The sequence below is a fragment of the Lucilia cuprina genome, chromosome 3, assembly GCF_022045245.1.
Source record: "Lucilia cuprina isolate Lc7/37 chromosome 3, ASM2204524v1, whole genome shotgun sequence".
In the NCBI taxonomy this organism is placed as follows: Eukaryota; Metazoa; Arthropoda; class Insecta; order Diptera; family Calliphoridae; genus Lucilia; species Lucilia cuprina.
Window position 1 is genome coordinate 62,718,516 of NC_060951.1, and position 13,488 is coordinate 62,732,003.

At 35.3% G+C, this 13,488-nt stretch overlaps 2 protein-coding genes across 2 annotated transcripts; both read left to right on the plus strand.

The window, feature by feature from the left end:
- Window positions 1–609: 609 nt before the first annotated feature.
- On the plus strand, window positions 610–9,444 carry LOC111677469 (multiple inositol polyphosphate phosphatase 1). Its single transcript, XM_023438589.2, has 5 exons — window positions 610–992; window positions 1,057–1,484; window positions 7,495–7,856; window positions 7,918–8,106; window positions 8,176–9,444. The coding sequence occupies exons 1-5, from the start codon at window positions 788–790 to the stop codon at window positions 8,348–8,350; spliced, it is 1,359 nt and encodes a 452-aa protein (XP_023294357.2). The 5' UTR covers window positions 610–787; the 3' UTR covers window positions 8,351–9,444.
- On the plus strand, window positions 2,156–7,636 carry LOC111677467 (regulatory-associated protein of mTOR). Its single transcript, XM_023438588.2, has 3 exons — window positions 2,156–4,860; window positions 4,923–7,319; window positions 7,495–7,636. Exons 1-3 carry the CDS (start codon window positions 2,892–2,894, stop codon window positions 7,500–7,502), a joined length of 4,374 nt encoding a protein of 1,457 aa, XP_023294356.2. The 5' UTR covers window positions 2,156–2,891; the 3' UTR covers window positions 7,503–7,636.
- Window positions 9,445–13,488: the final 4,044 nt, after the last annotated feature.

Here is a 13,488-nt window from a genome sequence, read left to right on the forward strand (position 1 = left end):
GATAGATAGATAGATAGATAGATAGATAGATAGATAAATAAATAAATAAATAGATAGATAGATAGATAGATAGATAGATAGATAGATAGATAGATAGATAGATAGATATCTTATGCTAGATGTTACGATATATCTGAACTATATATATTGTAATTCGTCCAATTTAGACCAAACCAGATTTCACAGAATTTGTGCATAGCATTTTCTCTAGAAAAGTTTTTTTTTTAAATTCCATATTTTTTCTTTCTTATTCCTGACCACTTTTCCTATAATGCATTTTTTACTGAATTATTTGGAGCAATTCAGATGCCTTATAATTTTGTTATTGCCACAGGTAAGAAACGAACCCACGACCTGTCTACTAGTATAGAACACACAACTTAATAAATCAGTTTATTTAAACTTGATTTTTAATGAATAATAATTAATTTTCTATATTGTATATGTAAGTGATGCCACCAATTACCACAAGTTTTTTAAAAGTTACTGCTTTTTATTTCCGTTGTTGTTATCTTAACGCACCTCATTATTTGACATGTAATAGAACCGTAAAACAGCTGTTTAATGTTTACATTTCTAATTTCGTAAATATTGTGTATTATTTATTCATCTTCTCTCTCTGTGTGGTGCTGCTACTATATAAAGTGTTTTTACAATATTAATCATTTTATTTAAGTTTTAACTTTTTAATATTCCTCACACAATTTATTTTTAACTAATACTTGACAAGTTTTTGCATATAAATGCAAAAACACTAAACTAGAACTACAATTATTTTGTTTTTACAATGTCTCTACGTTTATTTGTTGTTCTTGTGTTTACATTTCTAATCTTTAAAATCAGTGTCAATGCAGGAGATTATAATGATGATAATGGAAAGAAAACTAAATTGTGCAATGAATTGCCCCGACAAGACATTGAACAATACTTGTCTACAAAAACTCCATACCGAGTGGTGGCCAATATGGATGATAAACCTATAAATTATAAAGGTAGGCCAAAAATTAGCGTTTGCAAATAATTGTGTAATTTTGTAGTAAAAATGTTCTCCTTTAGGTTGCCATCCCTTACGTATTTGGTCCGTTATACGACATGGCACTCGCAATCCCGGTAAAAAGGTAATAGCTCGCATCAAAACTCAATTAAAGTCCTTGAGAGACCACATTTTGGCAACCAAAGATGTTGAATTGTGCTCGAAGCAATTGGAAAGTTTAAGTAAATGGAATTTTACCGTCAGCGCAGAAGAAGAAAAATATTTAGTAGCTGAGGGAGAAGATGAACTAATAGAGTTGGCGGAACGTATGCAAAATAGATTTCCAATGCTAATGCCTGAAGTTTACAATCCAAAGCGTTACTACTTTAAGTACACTGCTACTCAAAGGACTTTGAAGAGTGCACAGAGTTTTGCTACCGGTTTATTCGGTAGAAATAATATTGGTAATATAGATTATCCAGAGGCTTTACATAGAGATCCGGTACTAAGGGTAAGTGTGAAATTGGATTTGAGAAATTGAATTAGTTTCAATTTAAATGCATTTACTTGTTAAAACCGATTTTCTTTTTATGTATGGCAATGCCCTAATGCTTTCTTAAGAGTTGCCCATAGATTTCCGATTTAATTTTAAAGGGAAAAAGAACATAAGCAATTTTCTAAACTTTTGTATGAAATTAATTAAATATTTTAGAATATTGATTCCATTTTTTAAACGGTTTGTAGTAACATAATTCAGCATAAAAATATATGTTATTTAATCACGTATTGGAATATTGAAAAAAACTATAAAAATTTCAAACGTTTAAATTCCAAAAAACAAACTTGATAAAACTATACTTCTACACAAACCAAAATCCTCTGGCAACACAAACAATTTTGACATTTTGCTTTTTTCATAGATTAAAGAGAACGAGAGAGAGAGCTGGGATTAATATTAAGTAATGCCACCTTTCAAGTAAACCACAACCGGTAAATTAATAAAAACAAACTTGTTTTTATTAAATAAACAGGTCTTTGGCTTTGTTTTTAAACAAATCGATTTTGTTTATTTGTTTGTGTATTCCTAAACACAAATGTTTTTGTTTATTATAGGTTAAAAAATAAAAATTTATTTAATTTTTCTGGTATCATACTCTGGCATCTCCACACCTTTCATTATGCATGCGACAGTGAGAAAAAGTCAAAAAGTTGAACTGTGAAAAAATGCTGCGTATTTTTTCATATTAACGTGGTTGCGTTTTAATTCTATTTTTATTTAATAATAATATAAATTTGAAATTATTAAATTGTCGAAAACAATAAAATATTAAGTGGATTTATCGAAACAAATGCCAGAAAGTTGAAATTTCTTAGAGAAAGCATTAAAAAACTCAAGTGAAAAGTGTTGGAAAAAATCGTTAGGGAAACTATTTTCCCTACGCAAAAAAATTGTGGTTATGTTGTTTTGATTGTACTAACGAACGATAGAATTCTAAGAATTCAGCCGCAATTTGTAAAGCAAATAAACGAAAAGACAAAATACATAAAAAAGTAAAAAGTGAATAATTGAAATTTATTTGAAAAAGAATAAAAACCGCGAACATATTTTCAATGGATTTATAATGAAAATTCAATAAAAAGGCCAATATAACGCCCTCTCACTCTCTGCATCCATAAATAAAGGCCAGACAAAAGACGCCTTGTTAATTTACACACAACACAGACGACGAAGAAGACTTCATTCATTGTTGTTGCTGCTGCTATCTACATATTGTTGCTGTTGCTCTAGCTGATACTGCTGCTAGTTTTATTAGTTTTGTGTTGTTGCTGCTCGTTAATGTTTTCTACGACTTCTGATTCTTGTTGTCCGGCTAGAAGTAGTAATTGTTGTGCAAAAAGTAATATCAAACATTGATCAATGTTCGAGTCTCACTATATAAATGCAACAGCGGTAAATACAGTATCGACGGGAGCAGGTGGTAGTGCTTTAACTGGAAATTGTACTGTTAAACCCGGCAACTCTTATGCCTCAAGTGCGGGTACCAGTATCAGTGAAAGTACAAGTAAGGTAGCAACATCGCTGACTTCGGTAGGCAGTTACTCCAATATGTCGGCAAGCCGTAAAACTTCCATGTCCAGTGACAGTCCACAGCTATCCAAAGCGTTACAACAGCTTTCAATGGGAGAGAGTGTAGAGGTAGTGCCCGATAATTTGTGTCCCTTGTGTTTCCAAGCCAAGCGGCATCATGAGGCTATAGAGTCCATTGAATGTGATCGTCAGCCATGGCGTATACGAGAACGTATGAAAACTGCTAGTGTGGCTTTAGTGTTATGCCTAAATATTGGTGTAGATCCGCCAGATGTGATTAAAATTCAACCATGTTCCCGCTTGGAATGTTGGATAGATCCCTCTTCAGTTTCGGCAGCCAAGGCCATGGATCTAATTGGATCGAATTTACAAATGCAGTACGAGAGATGGCAGCCAAGGGCCCGCTACAAAAAATGTCATGATCCTACCGTAGAGGATGTAAAAAAGTTATGCATTTCTCTACGACGCAATGCCAAGGGAGAACGTATTTTGTTCCACTATAATGGCCATGGTGTACCAAAGCCTACAGCTAATGGTGAGATTTGGGTATTCAATAAAACCTTTACTCAGTACATACCCTTAAGTATCTTTGAGCTGCAAAGTTGGATGGATGATCCCTCAATTTATGTATACGACTGCTCAAATGCCGGAATAATCATCCAATCCTTTTTGCAGTTTGCCGAACAACAAGAGCGGGAAGTACAAAAAGCTATAGCGGCTGCCCAACGTTTTCATCCAGGCGTTCAATCGTCTAATCTGCCTCCCAGTTACAAGAATTGCATCCATTTGGCCGCCTGTTCAGTGGGTGAAATTTTGCCCATGAATGCCCAGTTGCCGGCTGATTTATTTACCTCCTGCCTTACTACACCCATAAACATTGCCTTAAAATGGTATACGATGCGTGAGAAGTTTGTTTTGGTACCGCGCCTGCATACAGAATTCATTGATAAGATACCGGGAAAGGTGAATGATCGTCGCACCATGTTGGGAGAACTAAATTGGGTATTTACTGCCATAACAGACACCATAGCGTGGAATACCTTGCCTCGGGAATTGTTTCAGAAATTATTCAGACAAGATCTGCTTGTGGCCAGCTTGTTTCGTAATTTCCTTTTGGCGGAAAGAATTCTTCGTTCTCATGATTGTACGCCAGTATCACATCCGGCATTACCACCCTGCTTCCGCCATCCCATGTGGACTGCTTGGGATTTGGTGGTAGATTTGGCTTTGCAGCAATTGCCGGATATTTTAGAGCATGGCGCTCCCTACAAACAGTTGCCCTTTTTTGAGGAGCAACTTACAGCATTTCAAGTTTGGCTAGATCGTGAATCAGAGTCACGCACTCCACCCGAACAATTGCCCATAGTTTTGCAAGTTCTGCTTTCTCAAGTTCATCGTTTAAGAGCTTTGGAGCTTTTGGCACGGTTTTTGGATCTAGGTCCCTGGGCTGTGGATTTGGCTCTGGGAGTGGGCATATTTCCTTATGTACTTAAGCTTCTACAAAGCTCCGCAAAAGAATTGCGTCCTGTTTTGGTATTTATTTGGGCTAAAATCTTGGCAGTAGATCCCTCTTGTCAGGTGGATTTAGTTAAGGATCACAAATACTTCTTGGCTGTTTTGCAAGACACATCAGTGGCCAAGGAATATCGTACTTTATCGGCCTTTGTGTTGGCCTGCATTGTAAATAATTTCTTGCTAGGGCAAACAAGCGCCTTGCAGGGTTCTCTAGTGTCTATATGTCTGGAACAACTTAATGACGAAAGCTGGCTTTTAAGGCAATGGTTGGCCATATGTTTAGGTAATAGCTTTACAATTATTTAAGCTTTCTTCTCACTCATTATTTTCTCTTCACAATTCAAGGAATGCTTTGGCAAAACTTTGAAAAAGCCCGCTGGTCTGGTGTTCGAGATTTGGCTCATGAAAAGCTATATCCACTACTTAAAGATCCCATACCCGAAGTTAGAGCTGCCGCTGTTTTTGCTTTGGGTACCTTTATCAGTTCGGTAACAGACCGTTCGGAAGAGCATGCCAATAATATTGATCGCATTATAGCCATTACTTTAATAGAAAGTGTTAGCGAAGACATGTCTCCACTGGTTCGTTTGGAATTGGCTGCTGCCCTACAATGGATGGTGCTGCTTTTTGAATCGCAATTTGTTACGGTATATCTGCAAGAACAGCCGATGTCATCTTCTTCGTCTGGAGATCGTAGCGCTAGTGTTAGCCATGTGTTGACAGGAGTCTCATTATCCACTGCCGGTGGTGGTCATAGTGGTGGCGTGCACCATCATTCCACACACAGTCTAGAACGTCATGCCACCATGCGACGAGGAGTTAGCTCGAGTTCTATTTCGAATATCAGTTCGGCCGCCATACCATTTCAATCGATTTTCCTTAAACTTTGGCAGGGTATTTATTTACTCGGTCAAGATCCCTTTCCCAAGGTAGCGGAGACAGCTCAAGAGATTATAAAACACATAGAGAATGCTGCTCTCTGCTTGATTACAGCCAAAGAGGCAACTAATGAAAAATGTATTAGTCTTAGTGTAAGTTTGCCACCAAGTCCAAATACACGCGTGTCTTATCTCAGTGGAGGAGGGGCAGGAGAATCACCGCCTGTCGGTGGTGGTGGTGGTCAACATGTCAGCCAGTCGAATCACTGGCCACCAAAACTAAGAAATCTGGTAAATGATCCTCAAGCATTGTTGCATCGTAAGCTTCGTACCACTTCCATGAATGATGAAACGGACAGTTGTGCTGGCCCCTCTGCTACAGCAACCATTATAAATGAACCGAATGCAGCTAGTGGTAATGGCAGTGGAGGTGTTGGTGGTGTAGGTGCAGGTGATGGTTCAGCCTCCGGCCATAGCAGCACAAGTGATAATAACTTTGAATCCAAATCACATGCACTGAAACCAATTGTTGCTACTGAATTCATACCCTGGGCAATTTCCTATTTCACCCGACCAGGCAAATATCGTTATGCAGCCGATAAAACTAGTGAGCGGGTACAGGTTTTCCCCATCGACAAAAATGATCCAGTGTTAAGGACCCGTGAATGTCGTTACCAACGTAACCGTCAAATAAGACGTCAGGCCAGAGAACAGCAAACAAGAGCTCTACGAATCGACACCCAAAGTTGGTCACGTAAAACCCAGTCAACACCCTCTCTGGTCAGATTGCTGCCATATGAACAACAAATAGCGGTAGCCTACCGAGAAAAGGTATTGTTGTACGACTGGCAACGCAATACCGTTAGAACTTTTACACCAACCGCTGTGCCATCGAATGCTGCCACTTCACGCCGTAGAACCTCGTCGGCCTCACCACCTCCTCATACGGCCCATAGTACGGTGGCTCGTGTTAGTGCTATTGAGTTTTTGAATGCACATGATGTGCCCTTAACGTTAGCGGGACATGAAGATGGAGTGGTGCGCATATGGCAACCCAACACCAGTGCTACATCTGAAGAACAAGCACGAGATTCCCCGGGACGCCTGGTTACTGCCTGGGTAGCTTTGCCTGCTCTACAAGCTAATTATTTAGGCGCTTCACCAAGTCTGGGATCTAGCTCGAAGTACACACGCAAAGACATTGCCGGAGATAGTTGTGGCTTGGTAACCTCGTGGCAGCAGTGTTCTCAACAACTAGTGGTAGCTGGCGGAGCTAGTCGCTTCATACGCATTTGGGATGTAGAGCGTGAACTGCGCATCAGCGACATTCCCATCGGCAGCGAACATAGTATACGTGTTCTCTCACCCTTTGCCAGTAATGCACGTAGCGAACTAATCGTTGGCGGCTGTGGTGATGGCAGTGTTCGTCTTTATGACAAACGTTGTTCACCACAGGAAGCACGTATACGTGTCTATCGCGAAAATCCTGGTGCAATACTAAGCTGTTGTCTCAAGGACAATCAAACAACTCTTGTTAGTGGTTGTTCTCAAGGCAAAATAAGTGTCATAGATTTGCGTTCAAAAGCACCCAACGGTGGTATACTACATCAGTGGGAGGTGGGCAATGATGTGACCGCAATAGCTGCCCATCAATCGGCCGATCTTGTAGCTTGCGGTAGCGCTAATAAAATCACTATATATAGTACACAACAAGCTGGTCGTGTACACAGTACTTTGCGTAGTAATGATAGTTTTATGGGTCCAAAAATTGGACATCCCACATGTCTAGCTTTCCATTTACACAAAATGTCTTTAGCTGTAGGTTTTGTAGACAATACGGTGGCCGTATATGAACCATCACCAGGTAATTAGAGAGAAATTTTTGTGGATTTATTTTACTATGGATATTAAAAATGGTTTTTAATAAAATTTTTTACTAAAAATGGCCATTATAGGAAATACTCCGCCATAATTCTTAAATTTAGAGAAATTATTTTAGTTCAATACTAAAACATATTATTTTTTCTTTTCATTTTCAGTTTTATAAGTTATGTAGTCGCTGGAAAACTGATGTCGATAAAAATCCCCAAACATTTGACAATGTGCGTAAATTTTTGCAAACAGATCATATGCTCGATGTTCTCAAACAACTGCGCAAGAAAACGAAATTGTCTGACATTGATGCCCCTACAGCACGGCTTATCTATACGGTTTGTGCTTTTGAAACAGCTTGGCAACGACGCAAAGAACCATCGGTATGGTGTCAGTTGCTTGATCGTAAATCTTTACAAATTTTAGAATTTATCGAAGATTTAGAATACTATTGGAATGACGGCTATGGCTATGAATTGACACATCAAATTGCCTGTCCAGCCATAGCCAATATGTTTGAGCATATTGAGTGAGTTCAAAGAATAATTGTATTGTTAATAGATGATATTTTTATTTCGGTATTTTCACAGTCCTTTATCTTCTTTGCCAAATGCCACATTTTATTTTACACATTCAGGCACTTTACTTAAAGTGCTGGCACATTTGGGTTTATATAAGGATGAGGCACCTTTGACCTTTCAAGATTATGGTAAACAACGTAAATGGCGTACCAGTGCCATTGATGCTTTTGCCACAAATGTGGCTTTTGTTTTATATGTGTAAGTGTATGATAAATAAGAATTATTTTTCTACAAGTTTTAATTTTATATAAATTTTTTTGTTTATAGTTGTGAAAATGAAGGAGCTAAGGTCTTAACGTTGCATCAAGAGCAAGTTGTACATATACCAGGCTGTCCGGTCGACCATGATCTATGCAGTTTGTCTACTTTGCGCAAACTCTTTGCCCACAGTTTAGACAATTGTAATTTCAATGAAATGTGTTTTTTAAATGAAAAGATCTGAAAAAAAACATGCTAACAGATAGATATCATTACAAAAACCAACGAACTAGATTTGTTTACGCATAATATATAACAAAATACTACGCCCACAATGTCAAATGTATATTTGGAGATTCTCTTAGATTTAAAATCCTTACTTCTTCTTTTTTTTTTAAATATTATTTTGTACATAATGTATAACTGTTTAAGTGTGCGTGCTGTACTTTATATGTAGCCCACAATTTCAAGGAAACAGCGACTATCATTTAAACATTAACTACAGCAACTAAATGCAACAAAATATCAGACGCTTTAATTAATTATTATTTTTTTTCCTTTTCTTTCTCACTTAAACTTTTCTTTTCCTTTTTTTCCTGTCGATTTTTAGTAATATTGTGTAAATATATTGTTTCGACTTCTCCTAAAACTAAAACTAATACTTTCTACTTTGTTATGTTGTTACATTTTTCTTTCTTACAAATACTATTCCAATTAGTTTTCTTTCTTTCTAACTTTTTAAACAAATTCTTAAAAAATTTTTAATATTTTTATAAATTGCTGTAAATTGTAAATGAAAAAAACAAAAAAATGTTTATAATTTAAACAATTTACTTTCTTAGGAATTGGTTTATTATTACTGTAGTTGTTGTGTTTATATAACCATAATGTTATACGTAAATTTAAATGTATAATTTGTTTTCTTTATTATTTCTCTTATAACAATCAACAAAAACAAAAACAACTTAACTTTATTTAGTGACTGAAATAATTAAACAAGAAAAACAAAACAATTATACCACAATTTACACACACACACACATCAACATCTACTCATTAAACTTTAAAACAACAAGTAGTTAGGATTAACTAAAAATATTACAAATATTTTTAATTGCATTATATTGTGTTCCAGTAATTAAAACAAAATCTTAAAATAGAACTCTTAAACAACAATTTAACAATCTACTAAAACTATAGTTTCAATCACTCACCTCTTACAACAACAACCCAAAACTTCTAATTCAATTTCCTCCCCCTTTTTTTTTAAACAATCCAAACTTTTTTATTTTTTTCTTATTATTAACTTAATATTAAAGAAATAAACATTATTTACAAGAATTATGATGTTGTGTTTTTTGAAAACAAAAAACAATTTATTTCTATTTATAAAAAAAATCTTAAAGCCGTGATACACGTTTGTCAGATCTTACAACGTTGTCAGTAAAATGTTCAGAAAATGTCTAATTAGCGTCTGAACTTACAATTTTGCTTTTGCAACGTTGTCAGAAAAAGAGCATTGCAAGACAACATTTGTAAGTTGACAGTATTATTAGACATTTACTGCACATTTTACTGACAACGTTGTAAGATCTAACAAGTGTGTATACATAGCATTACTTTCTTGCTAAAACAAATTGTTTTTTTCCTTAGTAAGTTAAATTTAATATAAAATTACAAACAATAATTATAAACAATTTATGTATTCTATTTTATTATAATGCAATAATATTACAAAACAAAAACATAAACGAAAAAGGAGAAAATTAATAATAATAATAATAAAAACATGATTTAAAAACATACTATTTTAAGTGTATGAAAAAGGAAGATTTGCTGTAATAATGAAATATCAAAATGAAGTAAACTGAGTTATCCAGCTGTTTTGTGAAGATTTATAAGCCAATTGCCATTCCAAGGTAAAAAGGTCAGTTATGAAGCAATCAATTGCAATTTGATAATCAGTTACTCAACGTTAAAAAAGTTGGTTTTCTTAATGAAGGAGCTTCGATATTAACATTGCCAAATGAAAAAAATTTCGATTCAAATTGAAATACACAAGAGAGGAGAATAATTCGCAACTATTTAGAGTGAGTATTATCAAAGATTCCAATATATTAATTGAAAATCATTATAGAGCATTGTGTGAAATTCGGTTTCAAACTTTCTCAACTTCTTATATAATTTTGAGAAAGAATGTTGTTGTTGTTGTTGTTGTAGCAGCGATACGTGTAAAGTCGGTGTAGCTGGATTGACAATCCTTGGTCGTTGTTCGTTGAACTCCGAGTCGTTCCGGTGCGGAGAACCGATTGTCGTGGGAACGTGGTTGTTGTTTCTATAATAGATCGACACTTCTTTTCTGATAATCGGATTGTTCCGGATCGAAGATCTAATTGTCATGTGAACGATGAGATCGATATACATATATGGTTGCTGTTGTTGTAACAGTTAAACTATACAATATCTAGTTCTACATCAATGTCCTGGCCTAAAAATTGGGCTACTTCATGCGTTCATAAATCCATTGGATAGAGTGAAGTAGGGTTGGCTAAGCAGTTGAAAAATGTGGTGGTTGTCATGCCAGACATTTGTTGGAGACGGCACGGTCTATACGCGTGACCAGTAGGCATTGAGCCTGTTGCTCCTTCTCGATCTTAGTTGTGCCAGAACTACTCTTGTTTTTCGCGGCAGGTTTCTTTCGTGTCTGCCATGGGTGGAGGGCGACCTCCAAGTACGACATTCATGCGGTATCCTGCGAACGCGAAATTTATGGCGTCTCTATAAATGTCGTTCAAAGCTGCGGAATACGAAGATTGATCCTGTGGATTCTGCACATATCTGCATATGTTTTCCTCGTATATACGAAGATCCTTCCGGACATGCCTCGGAGAAGTATCCAACTGTGAGATGTTACAATTGGGATGTCTTCTCCGATGATATGTCAAGAGGAACTGTTTGGATATATATGGTTAAAAATTGTTGGTTATAATAAAGAAAATACCAAGAAAATTTATATCTTTAAATAAATAAAGTTATGATCATGCCTGCGATATTCTGTTTTGCACAAAGAGAGTTTTTTCAAGACAAAAAGTAGTAAATGTCAAGGATATATATAGTCACGTTTCTTATTCTTGCGGAAAGCATACGCTTATAATATCTGTTAGCACTCTGAGACTTTGCTTCCTTAAACGTACAACATTGAAGCTTAAGGAGAGTCTCCTTAGGAGACAATAGAATAGACGGGACTCAAGATAAATATCAGTAAAAGGAAAATGATAGAAATATCATGATCATGACTGCGATGTTCTGTTTTACACAATGAGGAACAGTATACGTCAAGTATGTTGTATATTGCCACGACTCTTGTTACCACAGACTTAACGTCCAACATTGGACTATAAGAACACAATGAATCAGACGAGGCCCAAAATAAATAATAGTAAAACGAAAATCCTGGAAATAAGTGGGCGTCAATGAACGATATCTGAAGCATATGTTAAGTCTAAACTTCACTATGGTTGTAGAATACGGAAAAACTTTCAAAACTTTCGTAAAACTTTGCTTAGAAGAATACTTCACGTCTTCTGGCCTAACTGAAGCTTCTATATGGAAAAGGAAGTAGCAACAAATTAGATATATTCACAAATATTATGCATTTCGATTACGTTTACACATTCAGTTAAGCAACGATCGAAAAAAGGTATTCCAACAAAAAACTGAATCGTAAGAAAAAGAAGAAGCAATTCCATTTCGTTTCAATGCTTTACGTATTGTGTATTCTGCGTTACGATCGTACCTACGTTTTTGTAAGTTGTTGTTTATGTGGCGGAGAGTCAAATCGAAATGCAGAATACCAAAGTTGCAAAACGGAAAAAATTTCGATTCGAATTGAAATGCAGAATAGGGGCCATTATTAGCAGAGATGATGATAATGTGATTAGGTAAGCATGAAATCCATTTCATTAGTAATGTAGGAATCCCAAATAATCTTCCCAGGCCTATAATGAAATCAAGTAATATCTATAGAACACCACAGGGTCCCTTAGCGATCGGCTGTTATTGCCGCCCTAAAAATCCGAAAAATCTTATATAGAATAATTTACATATCGAAAACACATATCGATATCCAAATTAAGCTAAAATGTACTAGACTTTTTGTTCAATATCGAATGTGAACTAGGATTTTACTCTATAACGTTTTCGGTAATACGGCTATCGATATTTTATTAATAATCCATTCTTTAACCAAAATACTATATATCTAAATTCTATTAATTTTAAAACTATTACTTCCACTTCCCCTTGTTTACTTTAAAGATCTATTTTTGTTGTTGCCTTTAAGTGTTTGTCAATTAATATTACGTAAAAATTCCTTTTAAACCTTGCACAACATTGCAACTAAACTAAAATAGATAGTGATAGTGATGATGGTTAAGGTTATGGGTAAATATGTTTTTTATTTTAAATTATCTAAAAAAAACAAAAATTAAAAACAAACAATTTTAAGGGTTGTTAAATAAACATTAGAAAAAAAAAACAAACAACACCTTCACCAGCAAGGAGAGAAATACCTTTAGTCACTGCAAACCATACACGTGTGTATATAAATAACGGGCAGAGACCTAGACCACAACAATGCAAATATCTTTACAACTTTTATAGTTGGTATATACGTATAAAGCGTAAAACGAGACATTAAGAGGCATGAACATAACATTGTGATGCATGGATTAAACTATTTAATAACAAGAAAATTAGCAAGAAAACTAATAGGTAAACATAGTTCAGAAAATTTAAATGATTAATACATTGGGACTTGAAGTTATGAAGGTAAATTTCAATTATAAAACCTGGATGGTTGTTTGGTTTACGTGGTAGTTCAAAAGACTATATTACAGTTTTAGAACCAGCCTGTAGCAGTGCGAAATCTTAGGATATCATTAAGCTTAGTCTAGTCTAATAAAGTGTATTGTACAGTCTATAGTTTAGCCAATAAATTGCTAAAAATTGATCTTAGGTCTAGTCCATTGTCTAGTCTATAGTCTATTCCATAGTCTAGTTAAATTACTAAAATTTATCTTTAGTCTAGTCCATTGCCTAGTCTATAATCTAGTCCATAGACTATAGTCTCCACTATAGACTAGACTATAGACTAGTCTATAATCAAGTCTATTATCTAGTCTATTCTATAATCTAGTCTATAGCTTATTCTATTATTTTGTTTTTAGGCTATTCTATAGCGTATTCAATAGTCTAGTTTAGAGTCCAATTTGTAGTCTAGTACAGAGTCTTGTCTAGTCTATAGTTTGGTATATATAGTCTAATGCATAGTTTAGTCTATAGTCTTTCGTCTAGTATATTGTCTAGTTTATAGACTTCTCT

Excerpts from the sequence above, each read along its gene's own strand:
- LOC111677469 (XM_023438589.2), top strand. The coding sequence starts at position 788 with ATGTCTCTACGTTTATTTGTTGTTCTTGTGTTTACATTTCTAATCTTT. Across the intron at positions 7,857-7,917 it reads AATATGTTTGAGCATATTGA|TCCTTTATCTTCTTTGCCAA; the intron begins GTGAGTTCAAAG and ends GTATTTTCACAG. Across the intron at positions 8,107-8,175 it reads GTGGCTTTTGTTTTATATGT|TTGTGAAAATGAAGGAGCTA; the intron begins GTAAGTGTATGA and ends TTTTGTTTATAG.
- LOC111677467 (XM_023438588.2), top strand. The coding sequence starts at position 2,892 with ATGTTCGAGTCTCACTATATAAATGCAACAGCGGTAAATACAGTATCG. Across the intron at positions 4,861-4,922 it reads ATGGTTGGCCATATGTTTAG|GAATGCTTTGGCAAAACTTT; the intron begins GTAATAGCTTTA and ends TCACAATTCAAG.